General features: G+C 45.4%; 3 protein-coding genes across 3 annotated transcripts in view; 2 read left to right on the top strand and 1 right to left on the bottom strand.

The window, feature by feature from the left end:
* Positions 1-18975, top strand: part of LOC129707058 (small ubiquitin-related modifier 3-like) — a 261239-nt gene that overhangs the window by 106255 nt on the left and 136009 nt on the right. The gene's annotated exons all lie outside the window — the stretch shown is intronic.
* The window catches only part of tdrd5 (tudor domain containing 5), a 53225-nt gene that overhangs the window by 27096 nt on the left and 7154 nt on the right, over positions 1-18975 (top strand). Inside the window, exons 11-17 of the mRNA XM_055651819.1 lie at positions 2049-2261; positions 3448-3514; positions 6036-6236; positions 7496-7648; positions 9431-9619; positions 10314-10434; positions 11459-11524. Of these exons, the coding sequence (XP_055507794.1) occupies positions 2049-2261; positions 3448-3514; positions 6036-6236; positions 7496-7648; positions 9431-9619; positions 10314-10434; positions 11459-11524 (1010 nt within the window). The remainder of the gene's footprint in view (positions 1-2048; positions 2262-3447; positions 3515-6035; positions 6237-7495; positions 7649-9430; positions 9620-10313; positions 10435-11458; positions 11525-18975) is intronic.
* The window catches only part of LOC129707053 (major facilitator superfamily domain-containing protein 1-like), an 82969-nt gene continuing 71953 nt past the window's right edge, over positions 7960-18975 (bottom strand). The window contains exon 14 of the mRNA XM_055651809.1: positions 7960-8530. The gene's annotated coding sequence lies outside the window, so the exon portion shown is untranslated. The remainder of the gene's footprint in view (positions 8531-18975) is intronic.

Here is an 18975-nt window from a genome sequence, read left to right as displayed (position 1 = left end):
ATGATGAAATAGTTCAATGGTGCCGCTTGGAATTGGAACTGATTTTTCATAGTAAAAGTGAGTATTTCTGAACTATAAATTTGATTAACAGCTAGATCACCTTTCACAGTTCAAAACGTTCATAACATGAATAATAAGTAGAAAGTAGACAAAATGCTGGAGAAACTCAGCGGGTAAGGCAACATCTATGGAACGAAGGAATAATAATAATAATAATAAATTGAATTTATATAGCGCTTTTCAAGGACTCAAAGTCGCTTTACAAGGCAAGGCAAACAAAAATCAAAAACAAAAACAAAACAAAACAAAACAAAAACAACACAAACAAGAACACAAGAGGCAATAGCAGACGGAGAAGCGGCGAACAAACAGCGCCAGCGTCCTTTCAGCTAAAACATAACAATAATAAAGATCTTTAACATAAAAATATCCCCCCACAATGGTTTCCATTATGAGGGAAGGCACAATATCCATTCCCCATCCCCAGTTCACCTATAGTCGGGCCTATTGAGGCCTCCACAGTTGCCTCTACGGAGGCCCGATGTTCCAGGCCGTTCTAGCCAGTTGATGGTGCTCCGGCGTCGGGACACCTGGAACGGCCGCCTCCTTACCGGAGACCGCGGCTTCCGAAGCCAACAAGGCCACGCAGGTTGGAGCATTTCCACTGGCGATCTCGTCGCGAGATCCCAGGCTCCCGGTGTAAAGTTCGGCGCCGCGGCTGGCTGCTCCACAGTCCCGCAGCTCCGCGATGTTTTTTCTCGGCGATTCTTTAGCTCACCGGAGCTCCAGCGCGACGACCCGGGCAGGGCATCGCCCGCTCCACTCCGCGATAGCGCTCCAGCGCTGTGCCGCCGCCGAAGCCGAGGTTCTGGGTGGTCCCCGACAGGAAAACGTCGCTCCAGGGCCGCTGGTAGGCCGCGAGGACGGGTCGACAGTGCAGCCCGGAGAAAAGCTGCATCTCCGACCAGGTAGGGACCCTAGAAAGAAGTTTCCCCCTTCCCCCCCTCCCCCCACATAAAAAAGTCTAGAGCAGTGGTTCCCAACCTTTTTTTGGGCATGCCCCACCTAATCACCTCTAAAATCCTGATGCCCCCCCCCATGTGGTGATATATAATTTGAGAGAAAACAGAGGAAATAGATATTATAAGGGTAACTTAGCAAAAGCTCTTTGAATCACATTTCTAAATCCAATTCAATAAATAAGGTTCTCCCATGACCTCGCGCGCTTCGTGCAACGTGCATTAAGAGCGATGGCGCGGTGATTATGTAATAACTACACAATAAAGACCTTTTTTACCCAAAAAAAATTATTTACTCAAAATAACATCTGAAACATAAACTACATATGTTTACCTGATGGAAAATCCAAAAAAATAAAAATAGAAAATTTGGACCCAGACCTCCTCAGTCGCGCTCAATTGTCCCCCTTAAAAATCAAATTGCCCCCCTGTGGGGCGTACGCCCCACGTTGGGAACCACTGGTCTAGACCTCCTAAAAACAAAACACTAAAACTCACTAAAAATAAAAAAAAGAGTGAAAAAGATGGACAGCTGCTGGCTAGGCAGCCATACACAGGACGGTGCCCCCCTATTGGTGACGTTTCAGGTCGAGACCCTTCTTCGGACTGATGGAGGAGGGGGGGGGGGGGGGCAGGAATAAGAAAGGAAGAGGCGGAGACAATAGGCTGTGGGAGAGCTGGGAAGGGGAGGAGAAGGAGGGAGAAAACAAGGACTACCTGAAATTGGATGTTAATTTTCATACCGCTGGGGTGTGGAAAATAAGTAAATGGGTTAGAATGTTTCTTTACATTTAATGCAATAGTTTCCAAACATTTCCTTCCTTTGTTACCCACAGGAGATGTGTGTCAAGAACTCAACTATTATATCCATATAGCGGAATAGATTCAATCCTATTTTAATGCTGTTTAAACTTTATGTAAGAAGGCCTTAATAATCATTTACAAACAAAGCACAGCTCTTTGCTACAGTCAAGACTGACTGAGTGACAAAATAAACATTCCTCTTGGTTAAATGTGTTTACTTTTCAGACGATGCTATTCGTTTGAGGAGGTTTCGGGACGCTATGTGATGCCAGATTCATTTATTCAGCCAGGACAAGTGTGTTGTGTGCGGAATCTTGATGATGTTTGGTGGTACCGTGTCATTATCCATCAGGTGCTAGATGAGAAACAGGTGGAGGTGTACTATGTGGACTTTGGTGATATTTCTCTCGTAGAAAGATCTGGACTGAGATTCCTCAAGTAAGATTCATTTTTCAGATGCTGCTGGTGTTTGTTAATCTGATTTCTTTAATTACATTTTTTTAAGAGTGTGTTTATTTGGATACTTCAAGCATTTTTCCCACCTTTTTAAAAAGAACATGGCATATATAAATGAATTATTTATTGAATGTCCTGAAAGAATAAATTGTTCAATCACAACCTACTTAATATTGTGCACTTTATGGCTAAAAGGACAATCTATATACTTTTAAAACTCTGTGTGTGTGGGTGTATGTCATTTTGATTTTGCCTTTGATTCGTTACTCCGTGAAAACCAGACGCAAAAACGCCGAGATTTTTACTATTCCACTCATTAAATGTAGTCATTTTTCTCTAAAATCCTTCAGCCCCCCCCCCTCCCCACTCAGTCATTTTTTCGCCTCCTGCTGGCCACCTTCTCATCGCGTGCTCCGCGCGGCCATAATGGCTGCCGCCGCCTGGCTCTCCTCCACTTCCCTATCCCACCCCCCCCCGGCCCGGCTCTGTCACACTGGCCACAGATCGGCTGGTCCACACGCTGCTTTTCGCCGTTCTCGCTGGCGGCCTGCAGGCTCGCTCCCCTCCCCGTACTCGGGGTCTGAAGCGCCGAGGATGCGAGGCCATGGAGCTGAGGCTCACTCTGAGGCCGACAGCTACTGGGCGGCCCTACCCCTCTCCTCTCTCCCTTCTTAATATAATATCAATGGGGGTGGTTAGTGTGTGTGTGTGTGTGTGTGTGAGGGGTGGTTAGTGTGTGTTTGTGAGAGGTTGGTTAGTGTGTGTGTGACGCCTCAGGCCGCCCCCTCCCCTCGTAACGGGTCTGCACTTGGTCTAGTAACAATTAAAAAAAGTGAACACAAAAATGTAAACTACTATGTGAAGGAAGCTTTGGGATATAAATAAAAGATGAGGGTTGTGGTATTGTGTGTAGCTTTATTTATTTTGAACCGGGTGCACGATAACATCTTGCTACAATTAACTAAAATAACCTTTTTTGTACATTTACTTTTATGAATTATTTATAAAATGGATCATCTAACATTTGTAATCACATCTTACCGGTGCATATGTATACCCGTATAATAGGTATTTGAATTTTACTTGCGTTTTGGAAAGTGTTATGTGTTGTAAAGATTAACAGAACCTCCTATTCCCAATTGTAACACGGCATTATAATCTTTCTTAGATGTTGTTATTCAAAGCTTCCTGCCCAAGGAATTCCCTCAACCCTTATGTGGCTACAACCAGTTGAGGTAGGACAGAGATGTGATCTATCTCATTTTTGCATTTATCTAAAAATTTGAAATCCACTTGAATTACCACGGATATTACTAATACCGGATGGCGCCAGCAATGGCTGCCTCGCCAACGCCCTTTCCTTCTTTGTAGCTATTTTGTATGTGTTAAATGTAAGTTTTTTTTAGTGTTCTTTAGCTTGTTTTATGTGGGGGGGGGGGGGGGGGGTTGGAAGAAACATTTTCTGATCCCTTACCTTAAGGGAGATGCAATTTTTTTTTTTCATATCGTATCTCCGTCTGCACTGCGGCCTAACATCGTGGAGTTGGCGGCCTTTGCTAGAGATTGACCGGGAGCTCCATTGCAGGAGCCTGCGGACTTACCATCACGGATTTCGCGATCCTGTCGGGAGTCGTCTTCGGGGCTCCAACCGTGGGAGCATGCGGGGCTTTAACATCGCGGAGCCTGCAGTCTCTGGTTTGAGACTGACATCGGGGACTCCAAGCCGCGGGAGTTTCGACCACCCCGACGCGGGAGTTTCCGTCGCCGGCTGCGGGAGCTTCAATCGCCCCGACTGCGGTTGGTTCGACTGCCCCGACCGCGGGAGAATAAAGAGGAAAGAGATTGGACCTTATTGCCTTCCATCACAGTGAGGAACGTGGGGAATCCGCTGTGGTGCATGTTTATAGTATAGTAAAGTAAAGTATCCTTTATTGTCATTCAGTCTTTTCAGTCTGAACGAAATTTCGTGCCTTGCAGTCATAACATAGAATAAAATAACAAAGCACACAATAAACACAGATTTAACATCCACAACAGTGAGTCTACCAGGCCCTCCTCATTGTGATGGAAGGCAAAAGTCTTAAAGTCCTTGTCTCTTCCCTCCTTGTTCTCCCTCTGCGTTGAGGCGATCCAGGCTTCCGATGTTGTGACCCCGCTGGGTGATGGCAAATAAGTCACGCGGCTGAATCCGAGATCCGCGAACGGGCCAGTTCAAACTCCGCGGCCCGGGGCGGTCGAAGCTGCCACTCTCCAATCCAGCGGACGAAGCTGTTGTTGCGGGAGCTCCAGAGAATAGGTCACCAACCTATGATTACTTTTATGTAGTTGTGTGTCTTGTTGCTTTTTTTAGTATGGCTGTATGGTAATTTTTATTTCACTGTACCTTAATTGGTACATGTGACAATAAACTGAACTTGAAACCTTGAGGGTAGACAACAATGCTGGAGGAACTCAGCGAGTGAGGTAGCATCTGTGGAGAGAAGGAATAGGTGACTTTTCGGGTCGAGACCCTTCGGACTAATGTCGGGGGTGGGACGGTAGGAAAAAGAAAGGAAGAGGTGGTTTGTGGGAGAGCTGGGAAGGAGGGAAAAAGCAAAGATATCTGAAATTAGAGAAGTCAATGTTCATACCGCTGGGGTGTAAACTATCTAAGCGAAATATGAGGTGCTGTTCTTCCAATTTGCGCTAGGCCTTACTCTGGCAATGGAGGAGGCCCAGGACAGGAAGGTCAGATTTGGAATGGGAGGGGGAGTTGAAGTGCTGAGCCACCGGGAGATCAGGTTGGTTAGTGCAAACTGAGCGGAGGTGTTGGGCGAAGTGATCACTGAGCCTGCACTAGGTCTCGCCGATGCAGAGAAGTTGACACCTGGAACAGCGGATGCAGCAGATGAGGTTGGAGGAGGTGCAGGTGAACCTCTGCCTCACCTGGAGAGACCGCTTGGGTCCTTGGATGGAGTCGAGGAGGGAGGTAAAGCGACAAATGTAAAATTTCCTGCAGTTGCAAGGGAAAGTACCCGGCAGGCGGTGGTTTGCGTTGGAAGGAACGAATTGACCCGGGAGTTACGGAGGGAACAGTTTCTGCGAGAAGCAGAAAAGGGAGGAGATGGAAAGATGTGGCCAGTGACAGTGAACTTTGAAGTGACTTATGACGTGTGGTAGCTTTCATTCCTGTTGTGGACTATTCACGTAAAGAAGATTTGGAAGGTGGGATCGCATTCTGCTCGAGGACCCAAGTGCAACTAGGTGTTCTAAAGTTATTTATTTTTACATAATTGATGTATCTTCTGTTATTTTACAGTTAAATAACAGTACAATTATTTCCCAGCATTTCCCACCTCTACAAACTTCTTTCAGCCAATAACCCTTCTGGATTTCTTCATCTCTCTCTAATTAAATGCCACCATTGGAGCCACTGCTAGTGATTTGACTGGCATTATGCCCCACATTTTTCGACCTGCTTTATTTTAAGGAGATTATTTTTACAAATGTCTTTGACCAAGCCTTTCATTATCTGTCCTGATATGTTTTTTTCTGATTTAGTGTCAAACTTTATAAACATTTCATTGAATAACATCCGTATTCAATGTTTTGCAACATTTAGTTACTTTGGTAGTGTTAAACAAATACGTTGTTGTCATGAATTAAGCAAAAATAACCTTATTTCAATGAATCTCAATATTTTGACCTGCAGATTCATGCTGTTCGACATGATGTCTCTTCAAATTCAATACCTAACCATTAGAATTTCTTTGGTAGGATGATTGGAGCACAGCTGCAAAAAGTCAGTTCCTGAGATTTTGTGGGAAACAACCACTGGTGGCCTTGATTTGTGGATACGTTGATGATGTACTGCACCTTTTCCTTTGTGATACGTCCACAGATGAAGATATTTATATTAATGATGTTCTTACAAAAGCTGGCCATGCTGTGCCTTGCCATACAAACAACATCACTAAGGTACAGTCAGATTAATTATGTAGATTAATTGGTATTGTAATTCATCTTCGTTAAAGTACTCGGTTCTAAACGGCATTTGTAATCTCACATGACTTTTTAAATTGGACCTTTGGCCAGATGCTACTTTTTAAAATGTGGGAAAAAATGGGAAAGTCAGCTCACAAACTGATTAGGTGCAGGATATATACCGTATTTCCTGGCATTGAAGACCCACCTGCGTCGAAGACGCACCCCCGTTTTGAATTGCTACATTTTGGGGGGAAAGCTGGCAGGACATAGAATTTCTCATGCTCAAAAAAATAAAAAATAAAAATAAAGAAAGTAACAATTCAATTTGCCAAAGGTTTCCCGATCTCCTCCATTCTGAATGGGTGGGGGGTGGAGGTTGATGACAGGTGGAGAGATGGTGGGAAAAACGGGAGCACACTGGTACAAGTTGAATCGGTTGTGAACTTATTGAATGACAATACTAGTTCAAGGGACCAATTGGAGGGAGAGTTCCTTTCACAGCATGTGGGGAGGCTAGCCCGGGTTAGGACGGGCAGGAGCGTTGAGAAGGAGGAGGTTGGGGATCATGTCAGCAACGCATGGAGATCATGGAGCTTACTCCTGTGTCAGCGTGAATAACCTCAATTGGTCCCTTGATCGCACTGACACAGGAGTAAGCTCCACCCCCCTCTGTCCTGTTATCCATTGCCCGCTGACCCGCTCCGCTCTATGATCTTTGGTCTTGAGCTGGTCCCCTCACTGTCTGGTCCCAGCGGCCACCCGAGGCAGTCAGAATTTAAGGATTTGCGGCAGGAGAGAGGTGTTCAGACAGAGAGCACTGCCAGAGGTGAGCGGGCCGGCAGAAGGCTCTGAAATAGCGGCCGGTTCCGCTGTCCGGTCCCGGCGGCCACTCGCAGCCACCCGAGCTACTTCCCTCCACGGCCACAATGCGGTGGCTCCGCCCTCGGAGCGACGTGGCAGCGGTGAGTGAGTTGCCGGCATGATCCAACTCCAGTAACTGTGGGGTGGGGGAAACAGACGCAGTGCCGCAGTTACTCAGAGGGTCAGGCAGCGTCTCTTGAGAACATTGAAAGACAACATTTGGATTGGGGCCCTTCTTCAGACTGATGCATTTATCCATGTTCTCCAGAGATGTTGCCTGACTCATTGCCAGCATCTTTTTGTAAACCGGCATCTGCAGTGTCTACTGTCTCAGGTAACTAAACTATTTTTAATCTTCTGGTTTTGGTTCTTTCTGATTCTGTCTTTAGGGATTTGGGCGATTTAATCCAACTGCCAGGTATTTGAAAAAGGTGCCATTAGAAATGGAATCTACAACAACATTACTTGAAAGCAAACCTGAACGCTCCATAGAAGAAAGCCACAAACATTTTGACATCTCAGCAAGTGGGAACAATAAACAGGTAAGATATTTGTGTTTATATATCAACGGAATGTAATGAATAATTTAGTTTCTGTATGTTTTAAAGTACCGTAATTCCCGGTAATGAAGACACACCTGCGTTGAAGACACCCCCCCCCCATTTTAAGTCGCAAAATTTTGAAAAATAAAAAACAGACATTCGCCGTGGTGGCAGCTATTTCCATTCGCCGTGGTGGCGGGCGGTCATTTCCATTCGTGGGGTGACAGTCATTTGGTGTGGTGGCGGCCATTACCAGTGCAAAACACAGATAATGTATACACCGGTGCGGTAATTTAAAAAAAAACAGCATTCGGAATAAAATAACATTTAATTGTGCACGGAACAAAGATTACAGAGATTACCAAAACGGAAAGCATTCTTCAAATCTGATAAATTCACTACTGTCAACCCAATCTTCAAAGCATAATACTGGTAATTCATCAGGCTCATCACTGCTGTTCGACAATTTACAGTGTTCAACAACTTAAACAGAATTTACACAGCTCCTACCTAGACCAGGTGTTTGAAATGGCGAAAATATCCGCGCGAATACATGTCGCTTCTGATTGGATTGGCGTTTTGTACTGAAACGCTTCCTATAGGCCAGGGGTGTCAAACTCGCGGCTGCAACCAATCCGCAGGATGATTTCACTGATGCCAGAGCGGGCATGAAGTCGCATTTTGCCCGTGATCTAAAATGAGGTAAGATGGGTTTGACACACCTGCTTCAGCCTCCATTTTTCGGGCCTTATTTTAGGGTAAAAAATAGCGTCCTCATTGCTGGGAAATACGGTAACTATCATATCCTCTATTATGCAGGTTAGTACAGGCTGCATGCAGCATTCGGGTTGAGCAAATCAGATTATATTCAATGAACAAAATCTGAAAAAGAGGAAAGAGGCAGAAGGATAATTTTTACAATAGAGAATAGGATGAGCATAATAAAGCAGGAGGAGGGGATGAAATGAAGATATAATAATGTGTGCTTACATTGGAACAGAAGGTTGAATGAGGAAATGGGGAGGGATTGAGATGGAAAGGGTTTAGTATTATTATATTGACCATAAGAGTGAAGAACTACACTGAGTCGGGACCTAATCCATTTCTAATTAGGAAGAGCAGAAGTGTAATTCTTGCAGGGATTGAATATTTTCACAATATTCAATGGGGGATGTTGCCAAGTTGCTTTTGGTAGAAAGAGTAGGTTTATCTGAAAAGAAGTGGGGGGAAAAACAACTTTTTCCAGCTTGCAATTGTTGATGCCTGCGCAGATGACACGACTTTATGTATTGAAAAATCCTCGCAATGTACTATGTTCCAGGAATGTAACACTCTTTATCCCTGACCCCCTCCACTGTGGTAATGCAGTGGTCATCTATGCATTTATTTGGGAAGATACATATTTCTAACTGGTGACTTGAAGACGTGAGGCTAGAATATTTTTATACATCAAGGTTCGGAGTGGGATGTATTGGACATCATTGATAATTATTCTTAATCATTAAATATGTGGAGGTAATGTAATGCCTTTGTTCCAGTACAATTTAAAGACGGGTAAACGGTTCCCATGTGATGAGAATAACAGGTTCTCTGTTGCAACTGATCTTTGTATGGTAATAATGGATCAAGCCTTCACTCCAACTTGAACATTTGACGCTATATTTTGTGAAACTAGTCATTCTGCTCAAGTTCAATGAATAAATGTCACTTGCAGCAACCAACGACCCCCGAAAACTTTAATAATTAGTTGAAAGAAATTGAGATGTTCCAATTCCTTTACAGGATTTTGAATTGCAAGCATATGATTTACCACATCGGGAACCATATCCAGACTGCTTTGTACCGACAGTTGGAAATTTTCCCAAAACATTGACAACACCTGCACTGGAATCAGCTGAGGAAGTTGAATGCAATGAACCTTCAATGCCTGATGAGACAAAGAAGAAAAAACAATGGGAAAAAGAAAAACAAGCAAGTGTTCTCAGAATTCTTCAGTAAAAAATTAATAATTGGATCTGTTAGAGGGCGGATCTCTGCCTCAGAGGGTGGTGGAGGCAGGTTCTCTGGATGCTTTCAAGAGAGATCTAGATAGGGCTCTTAAAAATAGCAGAGTCGGGGGATATGGGGAGAAGGCAAGAACGGGGTACTGATTGGGGTTGATCAGCCATGATCCCATTGAATGGCGGTGCTGGCTCGAAGGACCAAATGGCCTACTCCTGCATCTATTGTCTATTGTTAGCAGTTGTCTCTGTACCTTTCACTGAATAATTGGCGTAAGTACTATCTCGTTCTGCCACAAAGCACTCCATGTGCCCTGCAAGGTTTTACAAGCGATACATGTAACTATAAACAGTTTGGAAAAATTGCCATTTAAAATAAAATAATGTTTTGTGTCAGTGGAAATTATCTTTGGTGCTTGCTCAGATAGTTTTAACAATCCCAATTGGTGCCTGATTTTCTCAGCATTGCTGCCACTTCTGTCGACTTGATTGTGCAGGAAATGCTGGGCATACTAACTATCTTGCCCAAGCCTCAAACGACTTAATCTAGGCTGAACTTAATCGTTCTATAAACATTGAGTAAGCCAGTGTATTTCAATTCACACGACTGTTTGAACTAGATTGTTTTTGTGTTTACCTTTCATTTGCTGTGCATGTATTTGCAGCAAGACCAGAGTTCAGATGCAAAGTTAAAGTCACAAGATGATTTTTACATCTCATTAATTGACTCCAAGCAATCCGCAGAACAACCCTGTGTTGAGGTTCAAAATGTGCATGCCCATCGAGGTTAGTATAACCCTGTATTTTTGAAGTTGGAGGATAGAAAGGTTAACATTTTCTGAACTGTACATATGCCTCAATTAGAAGGGAGTACATGGATTTTTTTGATTTTTTTAAACAATAATTATGTGACTTGAATGAGCTGTTTAAAATAATAACTGGATAAAAAAACATGAGAGAGCTAAATTAGAATAGCATATAAGACCTAATAAAATGTGGATGTTGGAATCTTCAGCAAAAAACCAAAGTGCTGGAAGATCTCAGCGGGTTCGCCGAGCACATGTGCTCTGGCCGTCATAACTGGTCAGAGCCGGAGTTCCTGGTTGCTAACCATTTGAACTCTCTGTCCCATACTGATCTGTCAAGGATGAATTTGCTTCCTCTCCTGATTTATGGGTTCTGAGGCGACTGATGAGAACAATGTGGGAACAGCAGACTCCTCCACAGATGGTGCCTACAGGTCTGTGAATGGGTAGTTGGTGAGCTGGTGTGCTCTTATTGCATTTTGTAGGGCTTCCATGTGCTCAATGAACATTGTCAACAATGTTCATTCTATACTTTGAGCAGCAGGAGGCCATCTGACAACCCACAAATCTGGAGAGGGAGCAATCTCATCCTATTGAACCAAAAACAAGCACTATACCATCAGCTGCAGAGGCCCTCTTCCCTCTGCTCATTATACATTATACGTCATGTCGGAGGATTTGGTGCTACTCGCTACTTTAAAATTAAATGTTGATGCCACTGTTTTCATAGTTTCAATGATGTTATAAAGCATTACAATATAAAGCAAATGTCAATAGAGTAATGTTAATGAGAAACCTGGCAGATCTATCCAAATTGTACATTAACTTGCCTACTTGCTGTAAATATAGTTAGTCTTTGGGTTCAGTTAACTATGCCTCAAAAGGAAGGATGGTGTTTGTAAGCTCTAGTAGATAAGATATTTTTTAAATTGCAGATCACTTAGATATTATGAGTTTGTATTCTTAATTGTCTTAGCTTATTGTACATTCATCATTGAATATAGATATTGCAGATAAATCTTTCAAGTCGGGGGAGGTTCAGCCCTGCATAAAAACAGACACTGAGGAAGGTAAGCATTAGAAGTGTTGAAAACCCTTTTTTTTTAAATCTGACTGCATTAATGCCTTGCATTACATCATTCAATCTAATTCTTCGTTAGTATCCTTAGTCCACTATTCTCTGACTAAGAGTGCATTCCATTCCAGGCAAATCCCGCTTCTGAATTAACTATTTGATGGTTCATAAGTTCTAGGAGCAGAATTAGGCCATTCATTCTATCAAGTCTACTCCGCCATTCAATAATCATCTATCTTTCCCTCTCAACCCCATTCTCCTGCCTTCATCCCACAACCTCTGACACCCTTACTAATCAAGAATCTGTCAATCTCCGCCTTAAAAATACCCATTGTCGGCCTCCACAGCTTTATGTGGCAATGAATTCCACAGATTCACCACCTCCTGACAATTAATTCCTTCCCATCTCCTTTCTAAAGGTGCGTCCTTTTATTCTGAGCCCATGGTCGCTGGTCCTAGAATCTCCCACTAGTGGAAACATCCTCTCCACATTCACTTTTATCAGTCATTTCACTATTCAGTAAGTTTCAATGAGATCATCCTTCTAAACTCCAGTGAGTATATGCCCAGTGCCTTCAAACGCTCATCATATGTTAGCCTAATCATTCTCGGGATCATTCTCGTAAACATCCCCTCCAATGCCAGCACATTATTCCTCTGAGATGGGGCCCAAAACTGTTCACAATACTCCAAATGGGAGGTCAAAGAGAGCACATCACATTATATGCGTTTTTCCCTCTGTTGACCTGACTGGGAACTTGATGGAAAGTCATAACAGCCATAATTTGGGCAGGTTAGAACAATTGATAGATATGTTATTTATTTATGTCTATGAATTCATGGAAAGTAAGGACTACTGTAGCTCATTTTGAGATGATGTAAGGATGGGGTACTGATTATGGATGATCAGCCATGATCGCATTGAATGGCGATGCTGGCTGGAAGGGCCGAATGGCCTACTCCTGCACCTATTGTTTATTGTCTATTGAGAAGGAACTGAAGAAGGGTCTCAACCCGAAATGTCACCCATTCCTTCTCTCCAGAGATGCTGCTTGTCCCGCCGAGTTACTCCAACATTTTGTGTCTACCAAAGGAACTGCAGATGTTGGTTTATACCAAAGTTAGACACAAAATGCTAGAGTAACTTAGCGGGTGAGGCAGCAGCTCTGGAGAAAGTGGATAGGCGATGTTTCGGGTAGGAACCCTTCTTCAGACCATTCGTCAAAAACACTAGAATCGAAAGGTACAATAAAATCGTGGAATGCCTGAAAGAAAATGTGACAAATATGGTTGGTCCATTGTGGGACCTCATTTACTATCTGCTGATGGAGCACTTTGGAAGCGCAGCTTAATATTTGTTAAGGAAATGAAGGTGGCCATGGTTGACGTAACAATCAGGTTTGAGAATAAAGAACAGTATCTCACCAAATGCTGGAAAGAGAAAATTCCGGAATATAGACACCTGACAGAATAAGTCAGAGTTAAATCAAACGGGTAAGACGTGAAATACTTTAGATTGACCCAAAAAGCTGGAGTAACTCAGCGGGACAGGCAGTATCTCTGGAGAGAAGGAATGGGTGATGTTTCGGATCGAGACCGCTCTTCAAATACCTTGGCTTTGTTATAGGAGCCAGAGGAAAGTGGGCTAAAGAGATTGATGGTCTTATGAAATATCTCAGAATCAGCCGATTAAAGACTTTTGCTTAGTATGTCTCTCGCTTTACAACATGGCTGACAATAGACATTCTCACAATGTTCCTGGACCAGTAAAGAAAATCAAACTGGAACTAACAACCAATGAACAGACACCCACTTCATAAGAAAAAGGAAATAAGACCAAGATGGTCCCCAGAAGTTGGTGCCGGGTAAAAAACAACCTCTCTGACGCGCTTGCAGCGGCCACCAAAGTAAGGAGACTGCAAACCCGGAATCCATTTTCTCCAGAGATGCTGCCTGACTTGCTGAGTTACTCCAGCATCTTGTGTCTATATTTTGTGCTGATGCTGAACTGTTGCTGTATTGTCCTCAGGTTAAATGTTATCAAATAGGGGATATGTAAATGTGAAAGCATTGCAGCGGTAATTAGTATCTGCTTGCAAATTTTGGGCCCCATATCTGAGGAAGGATGTGCTGGCTCTGGAGAGAGTCCAGAGGAAGTTTAGAAGAATGATTCCAAGAATGAGTGGGTTAGCATATGATGAGCGTTTGACAGCACTGGGCCTCTACTTGCTGGAGTTTAGCAGGTTGAGGGTGGGGGGGGCGGTCCTCATTGAAACTTACAGAATAATGAATGGCATAGATAGAGTGGAAGTGGAAAGGGTGTTTCCACTGGTGGGAGAGTTTAGGACCAGAGGTCATAGCCTCAGAATTAAAGGATGCTCTTTTAGAAAGGAGATGAAGAGGAACTTCTTTACTCGGAGGGTAGTTAATCTGTGGAACTCATTGCCACAAAAGGGCTGTGGAGGCCAAGTTAGTAGATATTTTTAAGGTAGAGATTGGATTGGAATGGGTGTCAGGGTTATTGCAGAGATCAGCCATGATTGAATGGGTAGATTTGATGGGCCGAATGTCCTAATTCTACTTCTATAACTTATGAACTATGCTTACCATTGCCTTTCAAAGTAGGATTAGAAGAAGCCCAGTTATACCCATGATCTATATACAATTTTACTTCGGAGTCACGTGAGTGATTCCGTGAAGAACCCAGCTCTACTGCGCATGCGGCATTACGCACAGCTGTGCAGAACGCGGCCAGCGGGAGTCGGGCAGCTCCCGCATCCAAGGACGAGAGGTAAGTACTTACCTTAATCGGGCCTTGTGGTTTTTGCTCCAGGGGGAGCAAAGTAGAGAGGCATGGTGAGCGGCCCCGTTTCGACTCCAGCGTGGAGCCGACAGTGGACGGGGAAAAGGCGCTACCCGGACCGCAAACGCTGCGGACCGCTGCAAGGAGCTGCGCTAATGCCGGTCCGCTGAACAGCTGTTTGGTACAGCAGCGGACCGGCGGGAAGTTTAAAAACCCGACCGGCAGCCCTGCAGACTCCTGACAAAGAGAATCGCTGCCCGGGAACCGCCACAATGCCGCCTGGAAAACGGCAGGCAGCCTCTACATACAGGTAAGAGAAAAATCTTCCCAATTCAACAGGTTCTACAGGAGCTAACTTCCTCCAAAACTGGAACAGGTTGGAGACAGCAAAAATAAGTATGTCTGTCTCCCCAAGCCAGAGGAGGTCATGGAGTTCACCTCCAGGAAAGGGGCACTGGCTGAATGCCAAGGGAGCTGACTCCTACCCCAGTGCTATTGCACTAGCCATCTCCCTTGTCGAGGGATTGATGCAACAGCGGAGTTTGAGCTATGCCTCCTCCAATTTATAGCACACCCTTTTGCTCCCTCTTTTGAGGCTAGCTAAGGAGGCCAGGGCTGGGCTGGCTTAAACGCTGGGCAGGCGGACGAGAACAGCAGTATGCCAGGGGAGCAGGATCAGGAAGAGCTACTGGGTGTCGTGGGCCACTACATGGCTCCTCCACGCGACCATCTTCCCAACAAAGCCCTGCAGGAGCAGGCCTTTCCAGAGGCAAATCCGCAGGCAGCTGGGTCAGCGGACTTGCAGACAAGCAGCGAATTCTACAGAAGGGTCAAGATGTTACCGCCTTTGCTCGTTTTTTCCACGGATTATACTCTCCCAGGATGAGACTATCCCATTGCACTACCAGGGTGCTGCGGGAAGAGAGGCAGCTAAACCTGTGTGCCTCATGAAGGCAGGCCATGGAACGAGCAGGACATCGCATCCAACACCCAGCTGGCAGCACCCCTCGGCATCCACCAGCGATATCAAACAAGGACTGGTGAAAGCTGGCGACCGCTTCACATTACCCCCAAAGTTCTTTTTAGACGGGGCCCAGAGCGGAACCGTGGGAAGATGCACCGCCCCACCGACAGCACCAGCATACCAGCAAACTACGCCTTCATGAAAAAACAACAAACATGGAGGTAGGTAGTCTGGTTCCTCCCAGTTTACACTAAACAAGGGTGTTCTACTAACTGCGGGGGGGGGGGGGGTGGGGGGGGCGGGGGGGGGGGCATTTACACTTGTTAATAAAGCATGGGATGCTGTCACAAATAACTAAAATATACTCAGTATTAGAGGATAAAAACGAATTCAAATTGGGCATATTACCGCCAGTTCAGCAATGCGCCCAAAGGGCACTTTCTCCCTCTAAGAAAAGAGAAGTGAGAAGGTCAAGCTGAACTAGAAAGGCTCATTACTAAACGGATCATGGGAGTAAACATGAACCATTGGAAACTACAAAAGATGGTGAATGTAGCATCATCATTGATCTAATATCACTAAATAAATCTGTTGAGTATATATACACTTTAAGATGGAGATGGGTTTTTGTCACTGTCAGGCATCTGATCTCCCAAGGATACCTAAGGGGAGCATTGATATGGAAGATGCTAACTATCTTATACCCATACACTAGGATCATTATAGATACCTAAAAATTTTACCTGGATAATGGATATCCCGGTTAGGGCAACCATGGGAGCACAGAGCAGTCCCTATGGCCTAACCTCAGCCCTAAACTATTAAATATTAAAACGGCCATGAAAATATTAAGAAAACAAGCATAATCATGGCATATATTGGATGATATCCTCATATTAGGGGAAACAAAGGAATTAGCTGTGGCAGCAGTTCTAGCTACGAAACAGCTCCCTAAAGCTCTGAGGTTTATCCCACGCCCAGATAAACCAGAATTGAAGCGTTAACTACCAAGGATTATCTGGGCTTCAATAATAATTCCGTCCATATGACTGTTACTTTGCCAAGGTACTTGGGTCACTATAATCAAATCATGAATGTACCCACTGAAGCTATATCACAACTAAGGTGGTGGGTAGACATCTATTTGGCATAGTTTTCAGCCCTATTACAGGTGCACAACCTTTTATCCGAAAGCCTTGGGACCAGACACTTGTCGGATTTCGGACATTTTCGGATTTCAGAATGGAAGATTTTTAGCGTAGATTAGGTAGGTAGCGCGGGCGGCTTGAAAAGTCTGGAGCAGCTGCCTCCTCCCCGGAGACCGGGAGAATCATTGCATAAATGTTAGTCAGTTAGTTTGGAGGGATTTTATGTGGTGGTGGTGGTGTAGGGGTGAAGGGGGAAACTTTAATTCTTAGTCCCCTACCCACCTGGTCGACGACTCCCAACCTCGCGGAGCTGGGGGCTCCGTCCGGCCGCGGGCAGCGCCGGTTGGAGCTCCGACCCCGGCAACTCTACCCCTGGCTGCGAGGCGCTCCAAATCCAGCGCCGCCCGCGGCCGGACGTCCCAGCTCCGAGAATGTCGGGAGTCGGCGGCGTCGCGAGCAATGCCTTACCGGGTCGCCGTGCGGCAAGCTCCGGAGCGCTGTGGCCGCCTTCTTCCAACATTCGCGGAGCGTTGCTGGATTTGGAGCCGCGGAGCTGGGGGCTCCGTCCGGCCGCGGGCGGCGCCGGTTGGAGCTCCGACCCCGGCAACTCTACCCCTGGCTGCGCGGCTACAAATCCAGCGACGCTCCTCGATGTTGTGTGTCGGCGGCCACAGCGCTCCGGAGCTTGCTGCACGGCGACCCGGTAAGGCATTGCTCGCGACGCCGCCGACTCCCGACATTTTCGGAGCTGGGACGTCCGGCCGCGGGCCGCGCTGGATTTGGAGCGCCTCGCAGCCAGGGGTAGAGTTGCCGGGGTCGGAGCTACAACCGGCGCCGCCCGCGCGCCAGACCGGCCACAGCGCTGCGGAGCTTACTGCACAGCGACCCGGTAAGGCATTGACTGCTCCCCGCCTCTCCGACCAGGTAGGGGACTAAGAATTAAAGTTTACCCCCTTCACCCCCCTTCACATAAAAGCCCTCCAAACTAACTGACTAACATTTAAGCAATGATTTACAGATGTTTAAGCGTCTCCCGGTCTCCAGGGAGGAGGCAGCCGCTACAGTAGTACAGACCTGGGTTGACCGTGGGTCATTTTGGGTCAAGTTTGGCGCCAAACGCGAGCTTTGGTGCGCAGACGACATCTGGAAAAAATGGCCGGTTTTCGGAGCTTTTCGGTTTCTGGAACACCGGATAAAAGGTTGTGCACCTGTATCATCACCAATCCCAATTTGGTTATTAAAAACCGATGCCAATACTTTAGGCTGGGGAGCAACTAAACTCCATATCCAGCACAGGTAACAGATGGACCAATTCACAAACATCGTTACTACACATACCGGGCATCAACTACTTAGGATTGGTGAGCGTCTATTGGGCTAAAAAGCATATGCATCTCAAATGCAGCACGTACATATGTGGTTACGGATTGATAATACTATGGTGGTGGCTTATATCAACCATATGGGGAGCATAATAATCATTGTTGTGCATCAAATTGGTCAAACAAATCTGGCAATGGTGTGTCAAAAGACATTTTAACTATCAGCTGCCTATGTCCTAGGAAGCTAGAACACAGTGGGAGACACCAGGTCACGGGGTAAAATTTATGATTACATTGAATAGATGTTAAACCCAAAATATCTGCTAAAGGTATTAAGCAGTTTGAAAGCCAGATATCAATTTGGTTGCACAAGAAGGAATCACCAGTAACCTATGTATGTGACTTGGGAACCAGATTAGAGGCAGCAGCGATAGATGCCTACACGCTGGAAGGGGGAATTTCTGCTTTGCCTTCCTCCCTTCTGCCTCATCAGACGGGCACTTCGCAATACATATGGGAGTCTCCGAGATATTGAACGTGCCCGACCGGCCTACACAGCCATGGTTCCCAGTTCNTCACGACACGGTGGGCGAGTCACCTATGGATTTCCCTAGTGGACCATGGTTGCTGACTCAACCCAGTATCAGGCACAAGCCACCCATGCCAGGGAAACATCAAACTCCTGGGTGCAGGGTTTCAATAGACCCTACCAGGGACTGGGATTATCCAAGGGACCACCATGTCGGCATCCCTGCGAACAGTCAGTAAAAGCTAACATGGGTAAAATACTGCCACGACGCAGGGACAACATACCGAACTATTCAACCACTGACGTATTGGAGTTCCTGGAACATCTACACCATGACCAAAAGGTGAGTTACAATGCCGTAAATACAGCATGAAGTGCCTTATCTGCTTATCTAAAACAGCATGACAGCAGAGCATGGGATCCCATCCACTGAAGGTAAACTTATGAAGGGCAACTATAATATAAGCCCCAAACACCCAGGTATATACCCATGTATGGGATATTGGTGTGATATTGACATATCTCAGAGAATGGCACCAGCCAGATCCCTCAGCTTGCTTAATCTATGTTTTAAAAAACGCTCATGCTTATGGCTCTCGTACATGCTCACAGAGTCCGGTCACTCCATAAACTAGACTGGATAACATGGTGATTACCCCAGACGCATCACGTTCATATTT

Source organism: Leucoraja erinacea, chromosome 20 (genome assembly GCF_028641065.1).
Source record: "Leucoraja erinacea ecotype New England chromosome 20, Leri_hhj_1, whole genome shotgun sequence".
In the NCBI taxonomy this organism is placed as follows: Eukaryota; Metazoa; Chordata; class Chondrichthyes; order Rajiformes; family Rajidae; genus Leucoraja; species Leucoraja erinaceus.
This window is presented reverse-complemented; position numbering and strand designations above follow the sequence as displayed.